The 20,590-nt window shown below is 50.4% G+C and overlaps 9 protein-coding genes and 1 non-coding gene across 10 annotated transcripts; 7 read left to right on the top strand and 3 right to left on the bottom strand.

The window, feature by feature from the left end:
* The first annotated feature begins 477 nt into the window (after positions 1 to 477).
* On the top strand, positions 478 to 1,409 carry F4807DRAFT_77986 (uncharacterized protein). The gene is made up of 3 exons (XM_048003471.1): positions 478 to 655; positions 726 to 957; positions 1,021 to 1,409. Exons 1-3 carry the CDS (start codon positions 541 to 543, stop codon positions 1,037 to 1,039), a joined length of 366 nt encoding a protein of 121 aa, XP_047854423.1. The 5' UTR covers positions 478 to 540; the 3' UTR covers positions 1,040 to 1,409.
* F4807DRAFT_424846 (deoxyhypusine hydroxylase) lies at positions 478 to 2,504 on the bottom strand. The gene is made up of 3 exons (XM_047997914.1): positions 1,789 to 2,504; positions 726 to 1,706; positions 478 to 655 (listed from the first exon to the last, which is right to left on the bottom strand). Exons 1-2 carry the CDS (start codon positions 2,259 to 2,261, stop codon positions 1,196 to 1,198), a joined length of 984 nt encoding a protein of 327 aa, XP_047854424.1. The 5' UTR covers positions 2,262 to 2,504; the 3' UTR covers positions 478 to 655; positions 726 to 1,195.
* A 171-nt stretch (positions 2,505 to 2,675) lies between these two features.
* Positions 2,676 to 2,747, top strand: F4807DRAFT_t76. Its single transcript has one exon. It is a non-coding gene; the product is annotated as a tRNA-Gln (tRNA).
* A 407-nt stretch (positions 2,748 to 3,154) lies between these two features.
* On the top strand, positions 3,155 to 3,972 carry F4807DRAFT_460198 (pyridoxamine 5'-phosphate oxidase; the record flags this gene model as incomplete). Its single annotated transcript, XM_048001491.1, has 2 exons — positions 3,155 to 3,194; positions 3,254 to 3,972. The coding sequence occupies 2 exons, from the start codon at positions 3,155 to 3,157 to the stop codon at positions 3,970 to 3,972; spliced, it is 759 nt and encodes a 252-aa protein (XP_047854425.1).
* A 2,040-nt stretch (positions 3,973 to 6,012) lies between these two features.
* F4807DRAFT_460199 (uncharacterized protein) lies at positions 6,013 to 6,903 on the top strand (the record flags this gene model as incomplete). The annotated part of the gene is made up of 1 exon (XM_048001492.1): positions 6,013 to 6,903. One exon carries the CDS (start codon positions 6,013 to 6,015, stop codon positions 6,901 to 6,903), a length of 891 nt encoding a protein of 296 aa, XP_047854426.1.
* Positions 6,904 to 7,328: 425 nt separating this feature from the next.
* F4807DRAFT_78045 (uncharacterized protein) lies at positions 7,329 to 14,014 on the top strand. The gene has a single exon (XM_048003473.1). The coding sequence runs from the start codon at positions 7,628 to 7,630 to the stop codon at positions 13,697 to 13,699; it is 6,072 nt and encodes a 2,023-aa protein (XP_047854427.1). The 5' UTR covers positions 7,329 to 7,627; the 3' UTR covers positions 13,700 to 14,014.
* Positions 14,015 to 14,212: 198 nt separating this feature from the next.
* Positions 14,213 to 15,890, bottom strand: F4807DRAFT_78036 (Metallo-dependent phosphatase). Its single transcript, XM_048003472.1, has 4 exons — positions 15,761 to 15,890; positions 15,579 to 15,702; positions 15,428 to 15,518; positions 14,213 to 15,360 (listed from the first exon to the last, which is right to left on the bottom strand). The coding sequence occupies exons 1-4, from the start codon at positions 15,775 to 15,777 to the stop codon at positions 14,330 to 14,332; spliced, it is 1,263 nt and encodes a 420-aa protein (XP_047854428.1). The 5' UTR covers positions 15,778 to 15,890; the 3' UTR covers positions 14,213 to 14,329.
* Positions 15,891 to 16,181: 291 nt separating this feature from the next.
* On the top strand, positions 16,182 to 17,392 carry F4807DRAFT_78096 (uncharacterized protein). Its single transcript, XM_048003474.1, has 2 exons — positions 16,182 to 16,508; positions 16,578 to 17,392. The coding sequence occupies exon 2, from the start codon at positions 16,604 to 16,606 to the stop codon at positions 16,994 to 16,996; it is 393 nt and encodes a 130-aa protein (XP_047854429.1). The 5' UTR covers positions 16,182 to 16,508; positions 16,578 to 16,603; the 3' UTR covers positions 16,997 to 17,392.
* Positions 17,393 to 18,785, bottom strand: F4807DRAFT_467430 (uncharacterized protein; the record flags this gene model as incomplete). Its single annotated transcript, XM_048002488.1, has 2 exons — positions 17,393 to 18,457; positions 18,531 to 18,785. 2 exons carry the CDS (start codon positions 18,783 to 18,785, stop codon positions 17,780 to 17,782), a joined length of 933 nt encoding a protein of 310 aa, XP_047854430.1. The 3' UTR covers positions 17,393 to 17,779.
* A 598-nt stretch (positions 18,786 to 19,383) lies between these two features.
* F4807DRAFT_460204 (uncharacterized protein) lies at positions 19,384 to 20,146 on the top strand (the record flags this gene model as incomplete). The annotated part of the gene is made up of 2 exons (XM_048001493.1): positions 19,384 to 19,480; positions 19,878 to 20,146. The coding sequence occupies 2 exons, from the start codon at positions 19,384 to 19,386 to the stop codon at positions 20,144 to 20,146; spliced, it is 366 nt and encodes a 121-aa protein (XP_047854431.1).
* Between the last annotated feature and the right edge of the window lie 444 nt (positions 20,147 to 20,590).

Genomic DNA, 20,590 nt, shown 5'->3' on the forward strand with positions numbered 1-20,590 from the left:
GTATGTTTTCTACCTCATCGCAATCACCTTTTCGGTAAGAAATATAGCGGGAACGTGGATTGTGCCATACGTCGTGTTTGTGGCCAGATTTGGTGACGGCGTTTGACGACGTTGAAGGTTGACGTGATATGGTGAATCGTCTCTGGAAAGGAGAGATGGGAATGGGAAGTTCAAATGCTGAACGCGAACAGCCTGATAGTCCAGCCTTGCGCAACTCAGGAAACTTTAGGTAATTTCATTGAGGCGCATGTGGATTGCGACCTATTGGCGCGTACCTAGGTACCATGCCTGCACATGTGCACATTCCATTGAATGCACAGAAGTGCTTTCATTATGTATGCACATATGTACATACACATATATGTACGAAACCAGGTACCTAGCAATTACAGAGGGTCACCGTCCGAGGTTCCAGGTCCATATGCAAGTTATCGATAAAGATCCATCGATGTGAATTTATCGATAATTAATGTGAATGTCTTACCAATTTTTCTTTCGTCTCAGAAAACTATATCACGAAGAGCAAACTCCGTTCCGACAATGGCTGCTATAGGCTCCTTAGTTTTCTGTACCGATTGCGGGAATCTACTCCCAGTGTCCAAGGGAAACGAAAAGAATATTCTCCATTGCGAATGCTGTGGTGCCGACAACCAAGGTTAGCCATGGCAACACATACAACACCGTAGCTTTTTATTTTCTTTCTTGCTAATATTGCGAACCGGCAGACACTGCAGCGAAGACGACTGTCACAGAGAGTAAACCCTCCGACTTTCCCTCCTTGCTTCGACAAAAACTCTCAATCGTACAATCAGTGAAGCGACACGATGTCCAGACAGAAGCTGTCATAAACGAGACGTGCGAGAAGTGCGGGCGCACGGAAGTTAGATACACGGCAGTGCAGCTACGCAGTGCTGATGAAGGCAGCACGATCTTCTTCACTTGCGAATGCGGTCACAAGTACGTTGTTTTCTCTATTCTCTATTACCAATTGAGCGCAGCTAACCCAGAGTCTCGAAATAGATGGAACACAAACAATTGAGATTTTTCTAATAGAGACTGCCCTGTAATTTCTCAAGTAGTTGCCATAAACCCAAACTCGAGTCGTATAAATGAAGCCATGCGCATACGAGTTCTTTTTTTGGTATCCTCCAGCCAGCCCCGCCATATAACGCCAATTCTACTTATCCATGGATATCTATGCCGTTACCTTCGGAGCCTCCGGGATAAGCGCATACTCAGCCTGGTTCGATTGCTCGTAATCGGCCATGTCTAGAGCAACAATGACGCTCTCACGCACAACTTTCTCTTCGTCATGAAGGAATTTCTTCAAAACTTCCTCGACGCCCTCCTCTTCGCCAAGGCTTCCGAGTGCCTCCGCCGCTTCATGTCGAACCATGCTAGCCTCCTCAAGATTACTCAATGCGGAAGTGAGAGCTGGGATTGAGGCCGGATGGGAGAGTTGGCCAAAAACAAAAGCAATCTCGTGACGAAATAGGGCCGAGGGGTCAGCGAAACCCTTGGCTAAGGCTTGAACGGCGGGTACTGCGGTTGGGAGGTCCGGCGGCGATGCAAGGTCGCGGAGTGCGAACATAGCGCGGTATCTAAGGAAGAGAGGTAGGTTCGTGTCCATCAAAGTCTTTTCCAGATCTTGGACAGTCTGCTCGGAGTTAGGCATCGGAGGAGCGGGGTCGACCGAAGCAAAATCACTGTTGTTCCCTCGTAGTTAGACCTGGTGAACTTCGCGAGGATAGTCAATGCGCAAGCAAGCAAGCGGGATATTATACATGCCTTTGACGTAGCTTCTCTGCTTTCCGTTGTTCTGAGTTTTCCCATTCGATTCTATCAATAGCAATCTCACAAGTCTCCTTGATAACCACCTCTTCTCCCTCTCGATCGCGGAACTTGCGCAAGATTTCAAGATTTCCAGCATCGCCCAAAGCGCCCAAAGCCTCTGCCGCTTCGTGTCGGCACATAGGGTCTTCTTGTAAATCTGCTAAGACTTTCTGAAGGTAGGGGACGGCGGCTAGGTTAGCCGATTGGCCCAAGCAGTAAGCCAGCTCATGTTTAAGAAGCGCGGATGGAGAAGCGAAACCGGCAGCGATGGCGTCTATGGCGGCGAGGGCTTGGTCGCCTGTTTCGTGTCGTGCTAGGTGTCTGAGGGAGAAGAGGGCGCGGAATCGTACGGGTAGTGGGGTAGCTTCGGAGCAGAGAGATTCGCGAAGGCTCGCGATAGTTGCTGAATTATCTGTTTCGGACGCCATGATGCGTAGATAGGTTGGGATGTAGGTGGAGCAAATGAACCAGTGAAATCGATGGTCACCTTAAAGTTTGCGAAATTGAGAAGAAAAATGCGATGAAGGCACTAAGCATTTAAAAATGCCAATTCCTAGCTTTGCGAAATTTTGGACGATGACTTCTACGTCTGTTTTTTAGAGTCTAGTCGGACGATAACGCAGACAACCCCTCTATCAAGATCCTTGAGAAAATTCTCCGCAGTACAGGTACCGATGTACATAACAGACCCTAACCCCTGGATTCCCAGGCTCTCAGCCCCTATGGAGATTTTTATAATTCATTGGCTGTGACGGCCAATTTTGGCAAAGTTTTATAGTTCTCAAAATTGCGCAAATTGGCACCTATCAACACGAAGCACTATAATATCCTGGTGTTTACCAGGTTTCCTGGTGTAATGGCTAGCACTGCGGATTCTGATTCCGCCAATCTGGGTTCGATTCCCAGGGAGACCTTTCCTTTTGTCTATTCTTTCCCCACCTTTAGTTATATTTTTTGGAAAGTTTCCAGCTCAAATTAAGGCAGTACGTGGTTGCCAAAATTTTAGGAAAGGCAATACAAATACCTCGGTACAGGTCACCTTTGTGCATATTTCTGTTGTACAAATTGATTTATACAATCTTCATCTTTGAATCATACGATTTAACTTAGATGTAAAAGTTAAATCCAAATACGCTAAATGCTAGGTATGCAATGGTGTGAGAACAACGTGACTCCCAGTGCCCTTTAATATTCTCATACTTGACATCACCACTTTACACATTGCAATTTCTTATTATCTTACCATCTTACCATCTTACCATCTTTGCATTTACGGTTCATGCCCTCAATTTTCCCGCGGTTCTCAATAAGTACTGGCAGGATGGCTTTACATTCTGCAAGTGTAAACAGCAAGCTCATCTGTGTGTAGTGCCGCTTCACCCGAACACATAGCAAGTTTGAGTACTCACTACTAGATCAGTTGCTCCAGCTGGCAAAGAAAGTCATGGACAGGCAGAACAGTTCACCAGAGGTATATTGACTCGCTCGGATCTGGATCAGACCTCGCCTATCTGGCAGTTCCATAAATGGTTCGCAGCGGCCCAACGATCAGAACTCGTCGCCCATCCTGAAACCTGCTGCTTGTCCACTGCATCGCTACCCTCTGGTCGTGTGTCGTCCCGTATGGTCTATCTGAAGGAGCTTGATGCTGAGGGCTTTGTGATCTATAGCAACTTTGGGACAAGCAAGAAAGCCCAGGACCTCAGCACAAATCCTTGGGCTAGTCTTACCTTCTGGTGGGAAGAACTTGAACGCCAGATAAGAGTGGAGGGCCGAGCAAGCAGGCTTACACGTGAAGAGAGCCAAAAGTATTTCGACACGAGGGTTCGTGGCAGCCGGATCGGTGCTTGGTCAAGCCGCCAGAGCCAGGTGTTAAAGCCAATTCAGGGAGACGCCGGCGACGAGGAAGATGATGGACGAAGGGTGCTTGATGGCTGGGTCAAGGAGACCGAAAAACGATTCGAGGGAGAGGAAAACATTCCAGTTCCCGACTTCTGGGGCGGTTTAAGGATCATACCCGAATCCGTTGAATTCTGGCAAGGCCGACAAAGTCGACTACACGACCGTTTTATCTACGAGAAGAAAGCACCAACAGAAGAATCTGTGCAGGAATGGACCTTGGAAAGGCTTAGCCCATAGAAAGCCGTCGTCTTGTCCTAGCTGCGTCTGGCATTAACGTTCTCAATTCTAAACGCAGGTGACGAGTGTCTTAAAATCGGGAAGAGTGTTAAAATCCACGGATCGAATTGCCATCTCTTTGCCGTCCCTTATTCCCGTTTCTCCCTCCCACAAAGCCTCATTTGGCTACCCACCTTCACCGATCCCCTCGCTTCAGGTGGCCAGCTAATCAGAAGCGCAGCCAGACGGTTAAGCAATTAAAGCATGCATATTATCACCAAGCCTCTCAGCCTCGTAGTATCGTCGAAGCCCGCAGTGGCTTTACCAAATGACCCCTGTTAACCCCGATCCTACTTTATTTGTCGCAGATGTCGTCGCGAAATTTACCTGAATATATCTATATATTCAACTTAACCATCTGATAGATATGCTGATATATATTTCTATACCTCGCATCCAAGTCTTACTAATCGTCATATTAAGCGCTGGTAGCTCACCCTTGGACGCTCGGGCATGAAGAGGATCTTAACCGTTGGCTTCATACGACTCAGTTACAACCGCTTCCGCGAGGGATAGCCTTAGATAAAAGCATTGTCATTAGCCAGCTGTGTAGTGATATCGATGCAGACTTGACTCTTTGATTAAGGTCATCGACCGATCTGAGATGGGAAAACCTCAACTCGCTTGCAGGCGCCAACAGAAGACTGCAGTTCTTATAGGTGTATTTACCTGAGACTTCGTGTCTATGGCTACAGAAATCTATGTATAGAAATCTTGAGGCGCATATCTAAGGTTGCAATTAGCAGAGACGGGATATGAGGTCAATTGTACATGACGTTGATGCGAGACATTTCATACCGCGCTTTCTCCTCGGATCCTTTCACTTGGGTTGCGACTTGCAGAGTTCCTGGAGTATCTCTGATGCACTCACTTTCTCAGACATATACCTTGGAAACGATTAACTGTAAGTTCTTGGGTGAAACAAGACGTGGCAGTGTTCCGCAACTTGCCCTCTCTTAGATCATATATACATACGTAATCTTGATCCAAAATGGGACTCAAGACGATGTACCATCTGTTCCTGTACTAATCTCATCTTGTTCGTTACTAAGTATGTGAGATGACCGGCATGTATTGTCGAATCACGACATAAGATCCCGTCTGCATCTCCCGATTATGCACTCAACCGTCCAGCCGTTTACCAGCGAGGTACATAAGAATTAGCCCTAATGGCTCATGCTGCTTACATGGTTTTCTTCTGTGGAAAATAACATGGCAGATGCTATATTCCTAGTAAATTCAAAGTCGATTTGGATTAGAGATTGATTAACAAGAAACGCGGATGACACGGTAAGTTCTACATGGCCACGAGAGTCCGTTCAAAGTACATACAGACAATAGGCATTGGTACCTAGAGTAGAGACGCAACAATTTGATGCTAAATAAGACCTTTTGGCGCCACCGGCGTCTTATCTGCATTCTTCTCCAAGTATCCAACTCGACTTTACTTTACAAGCCTTCTGTATGTCTTAGACGCATCTTGTCGCAAACATATGCCGATATCAACTGCCCTCCGACTGAGACTGATGCAATATCGCCGTACAGATACATCTATCAAGTGGTAGTTGCAGGTAACTACACAACAAGAAATATATATTACATACGAGTGCCGAATACCTCTACTGTATCTACAGCGAAGCCGCATGAAAAGAATACATCGAGCCGTGTATCACCACCATTATATCAACCCGTTATTATAGATTGCGAGTCCATCCAATGCCGCAGCCTCCATACTCTTCTGTATTATGGGATATTTCCCGTTTCGGCTCTTAGCAGATTTAACAAGCAGCTGACACTATTCAGAAGCCTGACATCATCTTGCAGAGTCACTTTACTTTAGGCTCTGCCACACTCTTTCAAACACACCGATATATACCGGGAATTTCATGGGAAGTTAAGTTCTTCAAGTCAGTTGGTTCGAATTATATAGAGAATGTCTCGTTGCCCATCAGTTGGGGAATATCGGTGTCTCTTTTCACATCTATGAACTTGGCACCTAACATGGGAAAACTAGACGAGCCAAACCTTGTTAGGATCCGGAATAACCAAAGGAGGTCGCGAGCTCGACACAAGGAATATGTGGCAGGCCTTGAAGAGCGAGTAAGGCACTGCGAACTCAAGCGTATCGAGGCCAACTTCGAAATACAACAAGCAGCTCGGAAAGTGGCAGACGAAAACAAGAAGATACGAAAGCTTCTTAATACGCTGGGATTCGATGATGAAAAGATTACCTGCTTTCTTAAAACAGGCAACCTGGATGCCAATGATGCTACACCCCCAAAGTCTCTTCACGACCAGGAGAACATGAATCAGACAATGGACCTTCTATTACAACAATCTCATCTGTCTATGTCCGATTATAATACCTTTACAAACAACTCATATCCCTCCTCCGAGCTAAACAGCATTCATGGTAGCCAAGAGCAATCTAGTGCTCATGCTACGGGGGCTGATAAGCATATTCAACTACATAACTCGGACGCCATGAATGATATATCTCTTGCACTCGAGACCCAAGGACACCCGCTATACTCGGTATCCCCCAGCTACCCCCCAGCTGGACCTCTGCAGCATCCGATTGGATCGATTGATCCACCTGGCTGTTCCCAATCGTTAGAGTCCGCTCAACACATCATGGACATAGGTCGTCAGGATTCTGTGTACAGCCGACAAGAAGCGGGATGCGAGCCTACGATAAATTCATATTCAAGTCTGCCCTCTATCCTGAGAGACAGCAGCTATCCTATGTCGCTTGAGAACATGTTTCAGAACTCTCAAGGCCAGAACTACACGTATTCTGATTACTATTCCACTAGGAATTGCATAAACGACATGGCTGACGCGGCGAGTAACCTCTTATTTTCTTTGGATATGACCGATTATCTCACCTAAAGTAAATATTTTATCCAATGAAGTATGGGAGGAGGGATAGGGAGGATAATGTAAGCGATATCTTCAACAACCGAGACACTGGACTGAGATTTCTATGTAAACAGTGAATTTTGAACAATCTAATTGCGGGCTATCGCCATAGATCCAAAACTCCATTCCAGAGTCGTTGTCTTCTACCGCCGACCGGATTTGGCAATTTACCTCTTGAGAGAACCATGCGTCTTTGTCTTAGACTTTCTGTGACAACACCCTGCAAGCGACCGTAGTGCGAAAGCAAACATCACCGCTGACTGTTTTCAGCATGGGGAGAAGGACTGAATAATACAAAGCTGGCCGGCGGCTCTTTGTCCGATGTCTTATTATTAACACGATTAGCAAATTTACAATGAGATATCAGACTTAATACTTCTGGAAGCTAAAAGCATGTCCTAATGAATTTTTATTTAGTCGTGAAGCTGTACCAGTTTACCATTTATTGCTATCCAGCCGCCTAGTTTGCGAATAAGCACCAACGGATAGCTTGCACAGCATCATAACCGCATCTACAACCACTAGAAGAAGTCATAGACCTTTCTACGTTTACGACAGATAAATCTACTTGTACCACGTCGATATTTGCCATTGTGTGCTCTTTGCTGAAGAAGCCTTGAATCTATATCATCACCATCCATCGTCGGGCTAACGCCTAGAACAGGCGCGCTCGACCCCTACTGCGAGAAGCAACATGGTTGAATATCATGGCTCCTCGAGCTTACCTAGAGAAACTCAACTCTTCGGTAGACCCTCGCACGGATATCCGATAGACTACTACCCATTTGCCTCTGGTCGGGTGATCTCGAGGTCCAATGTACCCGGACCGATCAGAACCTCGACGCGGGCATCTACTACGTCCAGGCCGGCCCGGAAAACTCCTTATCCTGGATATGATCAATACCCCACGGCCGCCAGTGCCCAAGTACGTCGCGCAGGCGGAAAAAAGTCACCAAGGAGATCTAAGATGGTCCCAGGCCCTGGTGTAGGAGAGTTCTATGGCATGGCCACGGGGAAGAAACCAAATACGCGGTTGCGTGTCAACCAGCTGTTTCTGAACATCGTCCAGGAGTGTCAGGATCACTACGATAATAAAATTCCGGCAGGGTTCGATGGAACGCAACAACAGACGCAAGAATTACGTGAGTACCTCAGGAGGGGCCTTGAGGCATTAGGATTAGAGGATAGACTGAGCGCCCTGGAAACCAACAACACGATCCATGGTAACCCTCAATTCCTTAGCTCTCCGGTTTTTCTATTGCCGGGATGGGAGGATTACTGGGCCACTGTGGAGGACAACGAAGGCTGGGAGGCCTTCAGAGATAAGTTAATGGGCTCCAACGAAAGGGCTTTTGGGTCAATTCGAGGCGGCGCCGATCCGGAGAGGATGGATCTAAGAGAAACAATCGATGCTCCATTCACAAACCCGGAGAGAGAATGGGCTCAACTCAAGAGGGATGCACGAGTTCAAGTGGGAAGACTCCCCGAGAAATTGGACGAGCTCGCAAAGATCGGACCTTTTATGTATCCTGGCGCGGACATGGACGACGACCTGCGCGCGAAGTTCTCGCAGGAATTCCAAGACGTGATTAAGACCCAGACCCCAAGGTATGATGCCATGACAACGGCATCAGCAGCATATATAAAGGCCCAGCGGGATTATGTCGCAGATGAGATCGACAAAGAGAGGTTGAAAATGACAAAATTCCTGACAAGCACGATAGACAGAAACGGGCAGGGTAAAGGCCGGTTCTTATTGAAAAGTAGAAGTGCCGACAATGAAGAATTCCGAGACTCACTGACGGCTGGCTTCCTCACGAGAGCATACCGTATTATTCACGTCGCAGCTGTAAACAGGTTGTATGAGCTGGGCGAAGCACCGATCCACGAACTGTTACATGCAGAGGTAAATTACTTGAAAAGTTTGAGGTCTCAGGAGGAAATCTGGAAAGAGTATGACAACTTTCGCCTCACAGACTGGATCAAAAACCAGGAGGCGGCGAGAGTTACGAGCAAGCGCATCGAATTACGCAATGCATTGGATGCGTACTGGGCGGAACGCATTCAACAATTTGAGAAAGCCATCGTGAGTCATGATCCAGACGCGGATGAGGAGCCCTTGCTCGCGGATGTGGACTTAATGGATCCTGAAAACTCCGATCCTCCTAGCAACCCTAAAACGCAGCAAACGAAGCGAGTACCTGAGTTTCTTGAGGCTCTCGAAAGAATACGTGACGCGAACATCAAAGCACGCGAGCAGACAATTGCGGAAAACGACCAGCTCTCTGACGGAGACGTGGGTAACCACCAGCTTATACAAGTCAACAACCTCGACATCATGGCCAAGAACAACGTCATATTTGGTCTTGACGTAGAGATTGAGAACGCAAAGAGCTTCGATCCGCTTGCCGAGGGAAATTTGGGCTTCGGAGCGCACCACCGGATGACCATAGCGCCCCCTGACGAGTATTGGAGAGACACGAAAAGGATCCGAGGGAATAAGGACCTGCCCACTAGTATCCGAACGCTGAGCGGTAGAGGTCCCTTGCCTGGCCAGCACCCGGTACCAGGTATACCCAAGGTAGTCATCGGTGGCCCGGATGATCTGGGTGAGCCTTTGAATACGGATATGCTTAGGCTTCCTAGGCCGCCGATCGACTTGGCGCCTGGCTTTAACACGACTGACATACCCGCGCCGAAGCAATCTCAATCTACCGGAGCTCAAGGATCGAAAACGCCAGCTAAGAACCCACCTCCAGCTGGGCCCGCCAAACAGCCAACTCTTTTTGGCGGGAATTTCCAACCACCAAAGCTGGGTGTACAGGAAACCCCACAGCCCGTAGAAGGAAACTTTTGGACACTAGGTCAGGTACTGAGGGATCTCCAAGGTTATGACAGTTTAATGCCGCAAGCAACGCGGAACAACGAGAGTTGCTCTTTACAGGTGTGGTCAGACGTATTCAGCACCGCATGGAACTACCGCGGCTACAGACGGGGGATGGAAATACCCTTAACGTCCAATTGGACTTTAGACGAGTTCAGCGTCCGACGATTCGACGAGTTCTCTCGCGGCCTGAAGCAGAATACGCAGTCGCAATCGCCGGAGTCACAGAAGAGGCGTGAAACAGAGTATTATCAGGGTCTTGTGAGTGCTCAAGCGAGATATCTCTGCGATAACACGATGAGTTGGAGCGTGGCTGTCTTGCTGTCTGGATTTGCTATCGTGCGTGGCTTGGGTCCTCAACCTGATAATAGGGACAGCCAGGGACCGCCCGTGGCCAGGTACCTCCTGACCATAGCGCAATTCCTCAGAAATGGTACTGAGCTCTCACAACGATATCGCGACCCGCGTTCCGAGGTGAGGGAAGCAAAAGCAAGAGATCCCGTCCAATGGAGTATGCGGGAAATTGGGTCGATGACCTTTGACGAATATGTCCGTACGCTGCCCCCTAGACTTCAGCGAAACCTAAGTGAAGCAAGGCGGAAGTTCGCTATTATTAAGCATAGTGCGGGAGGGATCAAGAGAAGCTTGATTAAGACCCAGGGACCACCGAAAACATCGAAAACACCTCAGGCACCTATACAGCCGGCCTACGTTCCCCCATCGCAGCCCAAGCAGCCAGCGCAGCCATCGCAGCCAAGGCCGCTATATCAGCCAAAGGAGTCGCCGCCATTCCAGCCATTCCAGCCATACCAGCCGAAGCAGCCGTCGCAACCAAAGCGAGAGAGGCCAGCACCACCACCGAAGTCAAATCGGCCAACTCAGCCGGGTTGGACGACAGCGTCCAATACCCACGGACCGCGCCAGTGGACCATGCGCGACATCGAAAACTCGACCTTCGAAGACTATTGGAACACGCTGCCGGCGAGGGCGCAGCGAGACAGGCAAGCCGCTCGTAATGACTGGATGCTTATCAAAGACAGCTGGTCCCAGATCAAGAACGCCTTCCCGGCCGCGGCTCAGGCTGCTCCTCAAGCCCAGGCACCTCAAGCCCAGGCACCTCAAGCCCAGGCACCTCAAGCCCAGGCACCTCAAGCCCAGGCACCTCCCGCGCAGGCACCTCCTGCACAAGGCCCTCCCAAGACGAGCCCTCCTCGGCCGGCTGATTTCTTTTTCCCCCCTGCGTCATTCCTGTTCCCCGCTGCGTCACTCCAGCCCCCGGTTGCGTCAACCCCGTCACAGCCACAGCCAACCCCTAAGTCGACCCAGTCAACTTCTAAGTCCACCTTCCCGGCACCAGCTGCCCCCGCGCCGACTCAACCCGCGCCGACTCAACCCGCGCCGGCTCACCCCGAGCCAGCTGTTTCTCAGGAGGACGTTACTATGTCCGGCGGCTTAGGAGAAGGCCGGCGTCACCCCAGCCAGTGGACCTGGCCCGAGTGGGAACGCCTAGGGAGCGCGTGGGACCACTACTACCAGGAATTATACCAGTGGGAACAGGAGAGGCACGGCTATCCCGAGATGATGTACTATGTCTGGAGGCAGGCGGCGATTCGGCGATGGGCGCTCAAGACAGGCCCGCCCTCTGGCGTCTCCAAGGGCCCAGCAACTCCCGGTCCCAAGAACGGTGGTAAGGTTCCCCCGAAAAGTTCCACGGGCCCCAAACGACCATCTGAAAATGGGGGTCGCGGGCTGGGACATCCCAGCACGTGGTCATGGCCTGAATGGCGGGACTACGGCCGCGATTGGGACACGTACACGGGAGCCCTGACCGAAGAGGAGCGGCGGAGAAACGGCTACCCCGAGAGGTATTTCTACGTCTGGAGAACGGCGGCACTTCGAAACTGGTCGAAGCGGAATCGCAGAGGCCCTGGAAAATACATTCCCATTCCCTCTCCTCGTGAAGGTCCTGCACCAGCCCCGGGCCCTGCACCCGCACCTGCACCCGCTCCCGCTCCCGCGGGCGCCGCTCCCAAGACGCCTGGTCCAAAGGCAAGCACACTTTTCGGCGGCCCATTCGTGCCTCCAAAGAAATCCGAAGAAGATGCGGGTGATATATCCTCGATACATTCCTCGAGTGACAGCGATGACGATGCACCTGCCCCTTCAAAGCAGACTCCAGCAGTCCAAGCACCTCCAGTGCCCCCGCCACAGGGGATCAGTTGGGACAACATGTTTTCTTCAGGTCCTGTACAAAGCAATACTCCAAAGTCTTCAAGTTGGTTTGAAAACTTACCGAAGACCTCGAGTTTATTTACTAATGTACCAAAGACCTCGACATCCGAAGGTCTGTTTCAACCTGTCTCTTTCACTGACCAGACAAGCGGTCCAGGGCCTCAACAGACCTCAAATTTTGTGTCCTCGGATTTTGTAGATCGAATAAGGAGGGAGAACGAGCAGTGGCGTGAACGGGCTCGGGCATTGGGCATAGAAACAGATGATTCAGAGGAGCCTGACCCCACGCCAGAACAGCCTAGCAAAAACCCAAGTAAAATTCTCAGTCGCGTGGATGGGAATGAGGAAGAGCTCCTACGGACGATATCTAGAACCCAACCGTCGGCTAGCTGGGTTAAGAGGATAGCATCGACGCAGCCTCTTTCTTCCGCGTCTTTTCCTTCCGCGCCCCCTGTTTCCGCGCCTCCTGTTTCCGCGCCTCCTGTTTCTGCGCCTTCTTCTTCCGCGCCTCCTTCTTTCGTGCCGCCTGGCCCCTTTAGTAACTTGTTCGGGGAACCAGCTCCCCAAAAGAGCGCCCCTCAGCCGCCGAAACGCAGCAAAACCACCGAATTACTCCAGGGAAGCAACACCAACCTCTTGGCTGCCTCGAACGAAGTCGTAGATGACCCCCTCGACAGAAGGATCAACCTTGCATTCGGAGGCTCCAGCGACGCGAAGAACCCAGAGTATTGGCCCGTTGGCCCCTCTAAAATTTCAGACTTCGGTATTGCCCCCGGCAACACGGCAGTCCAAATCGGCGGCGTCAAGACCCCTTCTACCCCAGCGCCCAAACCTGGACGTGGCAGCAGCAACGTCTCCGGCCCTAGAGATCCTTGGAAATCGGTGAGTGGGTTCTGGAGCATGTCGGGAAATATACCCGGACTCAGTAACAACCCCAAAACGCCCGCCAGGCCTCCTCCTACTAGAGCACAGAACCCACCTGCTACACCCACTCGACCCGGCCGTGGCACCAAGCAACCCGTCACCGCACCCGTCAGCGCCGGCCCCACCACAATCAGGCTCGGCAGCAACACCAAGACGCCAAGCAAGCCGCCCACCAGCGCCGGCCGACCAAGCGGCTTCGGGCCCGGAATCAGCACCCCGCGGGCCCCCCAGCCAAAGGCCCAGGTCCAGCAGCCACCACCATTATATCCAACCCTGCCCACAGCAACCCCACAAGCCCCGCGGGTCCCGCAGCCAAAGGTCCAGCAGCAGCCACAGCAGCCATTATACCCAGTTCTGCCCACAGCAACCACCTGGCAAGCCCCGCAAGCCCCGCAACCCCCAAAGGCAACCACGCCGAGCAGCAGCGGTAGGGGCACAAAGCGGCCGGCGCCAGTCGACGACGACGAGGAGGACGTCGACGCGGGAGAAGATGAGGAGCAGCGCCAGTACGACGAGGCCATCAACGCGTCGCTCATGCAGGCGATCCCGAACCGCGACGGCTTCCCGGAGCTGCAGTACCTGATCCGCGCGTACCGGCGCGCGGGCGTGGCCGAGCAGGTCCTGAACCAGCGCCCGGACGAGGGCGCCGGGTACGCGGTCCCCGTGAGTGAGGGCCAGCCGCAGTACCCCGTGCCGATCTGGAAGGGGCAGGTTGCTGATTTGTGAGTTGAGTTGAGTGAGCGGGATGGACGAGGGAGAGGTGTGTGAGGTGTGCAGTTTGAGAGGGGTTATGGGATAGGGGAGATGTGGTGGGGAGAAAAGGGGGGAAAGGAGTAAGAGTCACGGTGAAAGAAATTGGAAGATTTTGTACGATGAGAGATGGATCGGTGTAAAATAGTAACCGATAAAGCTGGGAGGAGTGAAACATATTGCGAGACTTTGTGCAGAGGGTACTTACATCTATTTTGTAGAATCTTTCGTTATTCCATTTGTCTAGTTCATGAATACAGATTTTCGGCGTTTCTAATCATTCATCGCTCGGTCAATGTCCGACTTCCCTCGCCCACCGTAGTGAACTATAGTGGGAAGGGGTGCAGGAACAACATCCTCATTCAACTATGATGATCTGTCCTCGCAGCTGTGCCCTCTCGTAACAAACGTAGCTACCTAAGTAGGCAGGTAATCGTGCATGTAGTTCAGAATACAACATAGACAAAATTCCATTTCTCTTTCCCCCTATTCCCGGAACTCCATCAGGTATCATTACCATAGAAGGCAGTAAAAAGCACTGTTGACGACCGCCTAAGTTTACTCATTTTATACAATGCCACCCTCATGCTAGTGGAAATATCTCCCTTAGAGGAAGTAATCTGCTACAGGCTTCTTAGCAGGCATACCCCTGGAGTCCTGCGGCGCCGCTTGGAAAACGCGGTATCTCCTGGCCGGGCCGCTCTTGAGTCTCTTCTCGCCCTCCATCATGACGCCCTCTACCCCGCCACCGTCGCTCCGGCCTACGTCGCCGTTGCTGCGCGCGAAGAAGCTCTCCCCAGTAGGATCTTCGGACAGCTCTAGAACGGCCGCCACGTTGCCGCATCGGTAGCAGTAGTTGGGCGCGGACCAGACGGTGACGATACTTGCGTCGAACATTTCCTTAAAACCTTCCATCACAAGTTGGTGTGCGCGCGCGATGAGTGAGAGGTCGTTCTTGTGGTTGAATACCTTGACGATATCCGCACCGAAGAGGAAACCCGCACCGCGCGGCGATAGGCCCCAGCCGTCGATCTCGTCTGGATCAGACCAGAGTAGGTCACACATGGCGCCTTCGTGGGGGACTTCTTGTTTGCGGTCTAATAGACGAATTTTGTCCACTGTATCGATAAGCGGCGACAACCCACCATGCACACACAATACCGCCCCCGTCGGATTTCCGATGGTGCCTCCACTGGAACCCGACGCGCCCGACCCGGGCGGCCCCGTCTTCGGTTGAGTTCCGTTGGGGCTCTTTCGCTCCCGGTCCGTCGACTGATCACTGTTTCGTCTCATAAACCGACTCATGATGTCCCCATCCGCATTACAGACTTCGATCTCGATATCTTGCTCGGTGTACTCTATGCTTGGTGTCATATCATTGGGAGGCGACAAGGTATTCGATGCGTTGAGGACTATGGCTCCGAGGGCAAGGTAATCGAAAACGTCGCAACAATATCGCCACACGTTTGCGCTCCCGTATTTCCGCAAACATTCGTCGTAGAAACCATATACTGTTGTTATTTGACGTGATTCGTGATTGCCTCTGATAAGGGTCATGCGATCAGGATAGCGGACTTTGAGGCATAGGAGTAAGAGGAAGGATTCTAGCGAGTAGAATCCGCGGTCGACGAAGTCGCCTAGATGAACAGGCCTAATCAGTTATGCACTACGATAGAGAATGGATGATGCGCGCGAGGTTCGTACCCATGAAAAGGTAGTTGGTATCCGGCGGATCCCCACCAACCCGGAAGAGTTCCATCAAGTCGTGGAACTGACCATGTATATCGCCACATATCTGCGCGCACCTGTCAGAACACCTCCTTATCCACATCGCCATCGCACTATATTGACATACCGTTACTGGAGCTGTGACTGTGACGACGTTGCCCTCTTCGATTAACAGCTCTCTCGCTTTGTGACAGAGCTCCCTCACTTGCGGCTCAGGTATTGGACGACACGCTCGGAGTTGAGCAATCGCCCTGTTCAGGCCACATCAGCAAAGTCTAACGCGCATAGATATTCTTGGAGAAAACGTACTTATCCAGGTCGCTCATATCTAAGATTTGAAACTGCTATGAGAGTGCTGAGAGGCAGCTAGGGCACGTTACTAGGTAAGAATCAGAGGTGGTTGTTGAGACTTATTGCCGAGCCTGTGATTGATGTTGGGACTCGGATAATAGCTTTCAAAACATATCAAGTGCATTAACGAGCTCCAATTCAATATAATGGAAGTTGCCGAACAGTTTCCGTCGTCTAATGGATGAATCGTCGTGATAAATACTAGCTTATGCTGCCGCGGTCGTGGCGCGTGGGATGTGATAACTGATGTCCAAAATTAGAAGTTCCAACGTTGAACCAGGCGCGAGTTGGTCGATTGGGACTAAATTTCTGAAGTCATTTCAGTGGGCCCTGGCAGTTACTAGCTGCAGCAGCAGCTTCCTCCCTTGCTAGAATTGTCGCAGTCTCCCCTGTAGATAAACACATGGCCCGAGCTTTGCGGCTTAAACTGACAGGACTGACTAAGGTTATGAGGTAACCTGAGAAGCCGGGCAGTTCCATCGTTCCACATATCTGGTAGATCCTCGGTTGATAACAAGCGTCAAATCAGGTTGATTGGATTTGGTATTTGGTACCCAGCCGACAAGCCCGAAGTAAAAGCTCCAAAGTATCGTTGGTGTTGTTATGCGCTATCTTGGACATCAACGACGCCGCCGCAATATCGTACCTTCACGAGCCTCACAATCCTCCAATCGACATGCGGTGGATACATAGGGGTCTATTATAAGTACGTATCTCGTGTAATTATGCCAATTGATCATCCCCAAAGAAGATTGCGTTAACATCTCAATCGCAGCTATCCGACGACCCCCGCTATCCGCCATGCCGCCGCACCTACACCCGCGGTCGCGGATGACATCTTCTCTCTTTGCCACGACCGTAGCGGCAAGCTTCTTCGTCGTAGGCCTCCCGCACATTCTGCCGTGTCCCGCGCCCCGTGTAAAATACGCCGACTCGGAAGTGGCCCCGGACGGTACGAGGCGGCGTCGGCGGAGGAAACCCGAGCCGGCCGAAGCGAAGGACGGTATAGTCCAATTTGAGAGTCCTAGCGAGGACTTCGAAAAAATTGCTGCCGAGACAGGCGGCGCTGCCACTAGGGCGAGGAAGGAAAGAGAGTGCCCTGTTCCGAAACCGGGAGGTGTCATTGGCAACCTGATGGGATTTAACAAGTCGAAAATAGAAGAGGATAAAAAGGGGACGAGCGACAATACATAGGGCGGCATTAGACTGGAAAGTTCACTAAGACTTGGGCCCCAGAAACTGTATATACAACAAAACGGCACAATGAATGTCTACGGCATCAGAATCATCACTCCACCAAGGTTTTGTCATGAATATATTAATTGTTTTGCAAGTGCCTCGAATGTTCCTAGTACAGTTTATAATGTCGAGGTAGCAACTGGATGATTAAACATCGCAAATTGTCTTATGGAAACACGTTGCTTCAACCCCAGTTTTCTAGTTTATCTATGCCACGATGTTATCCGCGTAATTAGAACTTTAGGAATTATAGACTGGTGAGGTCTCTAGTTTCATTATTAGGAATGCAAATCAACTTTTATTGACCATTAGCCGGTGGGTGAGTGGTATCCCGGCAGGTTTGGTGACTCCGTAAAACTCCTTTCATGTTCCCCGTTTCCTCCCAGCAAGCTATCGCAGGGTCGATAGCCATGAAGACCAAAGCCATTCCGTCATAATGGAATTTATCCACCTCGCGAAGCTGCTCAAGATTTTGACCCTGCCAATCCATAGGCCGCCGCAACAAGTTATCATCCCGCGTCAACTAACGATTAAAGAAGCCATGGATTTGTCCGAGGTCGGGAATGCCTCTGATTTCTTCCCCCTCTGAGGCTTCCGAACAAAGAAAGGACCAACTGGGCATAAGGGAAATCGTGACTAAATAGTGTTACAGGCAAGGAAAGGATGAAGAGCTGAAAGGTATCGTCGAATACGGTTTAAAAGAAAGCCATGGCTGTCAACACTGTTCCTTGTCGTTGTTCAAGACGCAGACTGTGGTGTTGGTACCTCAGTCTCCTCAACTTTCGTGTCGTCGAGCTTTGGCTTCTTAGCGGCACGTTCCGATTCCGACTCATCTATCTTGCTCTTCAGATCCTGGTTCTCCTGTTCCATCTCATCAAGTCGTCTCTTGAGGATGTTCTCTCGTCTGTGGCTTTCCTCCAGATGTCGCTGAATCTCTTCGCGTTGCAATCGCTCCGTTACGGCTTCCTTTGCCGAATTCTCTGCCGAATGTCGGTAGTTGTCAGCGTTCTGCATATCCTGTTCCAACTGCTGCAATCGACCTCGGTATAATTCGTTGACGAGCTCGAGTTCGCTAACGCGTGTCTTCAAGCTAGAGTTGGCTGCGATAAGCTGCTCGTGGGTTTGCGGAACATCCATCTGTTGTTGGTCGCCATTCATAGGAGACTGATGACCAGGAGAGCCGCCGGGGATTGGGTATTGTGGCATACCGTCCGATTGGAAATGATCCATAGCTTGGAAGGCAGTCAGATGTGGATCATACAAAGACGGAGTCGCAGTGCGCGACACGGGCGAGTCTGTACCATGACCGTGGCCGTTTGTCGCCTTCTGTTGACTCGCGCGAACGGCAGCAAGGGCGGCAGCCGTTGCATTCTCGTGGTTCTGGAAGCCATTTCCGTTGGTAGCAGGGAGACTCTGCTGCAAAGAATTGTAAGCATTGTGGCATTGTAGATGGCGAGGGGTTGATTGAAAGGGGGTGGGCTTCTTTTACCTTTTTCTTCACCTGCATGTCGGGGCGCATCGTCTTAACGCGATTTCGGCTTTTGATAACGTCGGTCTTCAATGAAATCGGGCGTGGACGACCGTGCAGCTTCAAGAATAGGCCGCAGGCATTGCACAGGACGGATCCGGTCTCGTCGCGACGCCATAGCGGAGTGGTTGAAGTGCCGCAATTCTGGCAAGTTGGCTGCGTAGATGGTGAATCATTGTTAGCGGAAGCCGCTGCGGTGGGGTGCGATGCCATCATCTTGATTTCGAATTTGGGGGATTTCCAGACGGCGATAGGTGTATCAATGGATAGAATGCGGCGATGGGAGACGGGAGAGAGATGGATATCGATAGGGAAAGGATAAGTTGATAGATAGAGATTGATAGAATTGATAGACGGGAAGATTGAAGAAATTCCAGAAAGTGGGTGCTGATAAGGAAGTAGCCAATCAAAGTTTCGCACGGGCCTTGTTCGTGCCAGGGTGCCAGCAATTTCTTAAAGCCAATGCACGAATTGAAAGAGGAGAAAAAAAATCCACCTTCCCTGTCCACCGCTAGCTTTTCGGTACTGTGGCTTCCAAGTTCCAAGGTTTCTATTACCCACGATAAACTATCAAGTCTACCAAGGTACCTCAGTAGATCAACAGGTCCACTGATAATGAGATACTCACCACTCTTTTTATTTGGTAAGAGGAAAGTATTCGTGAACGTGCAGATGGTTTATATGCTGCCTTGAGAAACTGAAATTGGAAATAGGAAATAGGAAATAGGACAGAAACAATTAAATAGACAAAGACTGGTGACTTACCAAGTTACCTGAGGCTGTCGGCGCATGCGCTGCAGGCGATGAATTCATCATGGGTACCGGCGTGCTTGTTGCTCTAAAGTTGTTATTCATAAACGTTAGTCGAGTTCTGATACAATACAACGTATCTTGGTCGAGGATTGAATTTTGTGAGTCTGGAATTGGTGAAGAGCACCGATGTATTTGTGATAAGGTTGTTGAAATGGGTACTTTTAATGTTCAAGTGTGAGGTGGAATTCCAGGTTTGTACGGTTGGCAGGCGCGACCTCATCCTCCTTTTTTTTTCAGTGCTCTACAGTGAATGGTGCCTGGTAGCTCTGTCGCCCAGTGTGCGCCCCAACGCCCCAACTTTAATATCTTTAGTTCGTCGTTTCCTGAACAATATACCGTAGACGGAGAAGTCGCGATTTATTCCACGGCATCGCACCTCATCATCACGTGAATTGGTTTTATCCCTCTCATATAAAGTTGGTGCATTGTAATTGTATGTGCTTTCTTAAGTATAAACTCACCTCAATTGCGGCGAACTGGTTGCTGAACTCGCAGCTGCCAGCGCCGAAACCCCAGGGAGCTGCGCTGTCGACGCTGTGGCCGAAGATGTCGAACTCGGACGTGATATCGGTTCAAGGGTTGCCGGTAACGGCGCCACCGTACCCTCCTCCATCACTGATCGAATTGGCGGTAGTGCCGGTGATGCTGTACGTGTCGGAAGAGGTGAGGTGATTGGTGGCAGATTGCTCTCTACCTGCAACGATGCTACTGTGGAAGACGCCGTGGTGAATAAATTTCAAGGTCCCGAGAAAACTCGGAACTAACGGTCGTTGTGGGGGGAGGTCGAGGGCGGGTATTAGACGATATCAGTAACGAAAAGAGTTACACCCTGATCGCCAATGATTTCACAGTATAGTATGTACGAAGAAATATGTTGCGATGGCGATTTCGAAGGAAAATAATGTACATGTACGATATGTACCTAGGTAGACTCGTTTTTTAAGAACCCGCCGTAAATAGAACCGTGAACCATAAAATCAAAATAAGCCGATTGGTAACTAGGCCGTGGAGCAAGTAATAGAATGAACGACAGACGATTGAAGATTGTAAGAAGGAAGTCGTGGTGTTCGTCCCGTAGGTAAAAATTATCCAGACGATAGGTAGAGGAAGGAATGTAGGTATGCAGGAAGAGCACGCGGCGCGAGAGAATTAGATCCCCCTGAGCATCAGATGTAGGACAGACACGTAGAAATTGCAGAAAAAATATT

The sequence above is a fragment of the Annulohypoxylon truncatum genome (genome assembly GCF_022578515.1).
Source record: "Annulohypoxylon truncatum strain CBS 140777 unplaced genomic scaffold F4807scaffold_15, whole genome shotgun sequence".
NCBI classification, from domain to species: Eukaryota; Fungi; Ascomycota; class Sordariomycetes; order Xylariales; family Hypoxylaceae; genus Annulohypoxylon; species Annulohypoxylon truncatum.

Bases quoted from the DNA above. Each gene is read 5' to 3' on its own strand.
- F4807DRAFT_77986 (XM_048003471.1), top strand. From the start codon at position 541: ATGGCTGCTATAGGCTCCTTAGTTTTCTGTACCGATTGCGGGAATCTA. The intron at 656-725 runs GTTAGCCATGGC...GCGAACCGGCAG, and splicing joins CTGTGGTGCCGACAACCAAG to ACACTGCAGCGAAGACGACT.
- F4807DRAFT_424846 (XM_047997914.1), bottom strand. From the start codon at position 2,261: ATGGCGTCCGAAACAGATAATTCAGCAACTATCGCGAGCCTTCGCGAA. The intron at 1,707-1,788 runs GCATGTATAATA...AGGGAACAACAG, and splicing joins GCAGAGAAGCTACGTCAAAG to TGATTTTGCTTCGGTCGACC.
- F4807DRAFT_78045 (XM_048003473.1), top strand. From the start codon at position 7,628: ATGGTTGAATATCATGGCTCCTCGAGCTTACCTAGAGAAACTCAACTC.
- F4807DRAFT_78036 (XM_048003472.1), bottom strand. The intron at 15,519-15,578 runs GTATGTCAATAT...AGGTGCGCGCAG, and splicing joins CAGTCACAGCTCCAGTAACG to ATATGTGGCGATATACATGG. The intron at 15,361-15,427 runs GTACGAACCTCG...CTGTTCATCTAG, and splicing joins TACCAACTACCTTTTCATGG to GCGACTTCGTCGACCGCGGA.
- F4807DRAFT_78096 (XM_048003474.1), top strand. From the start codon at position 16,604: ATGCCGCCGCACCTACACCCGCGGTCGCGGATGACATCTTCTCTCTTT.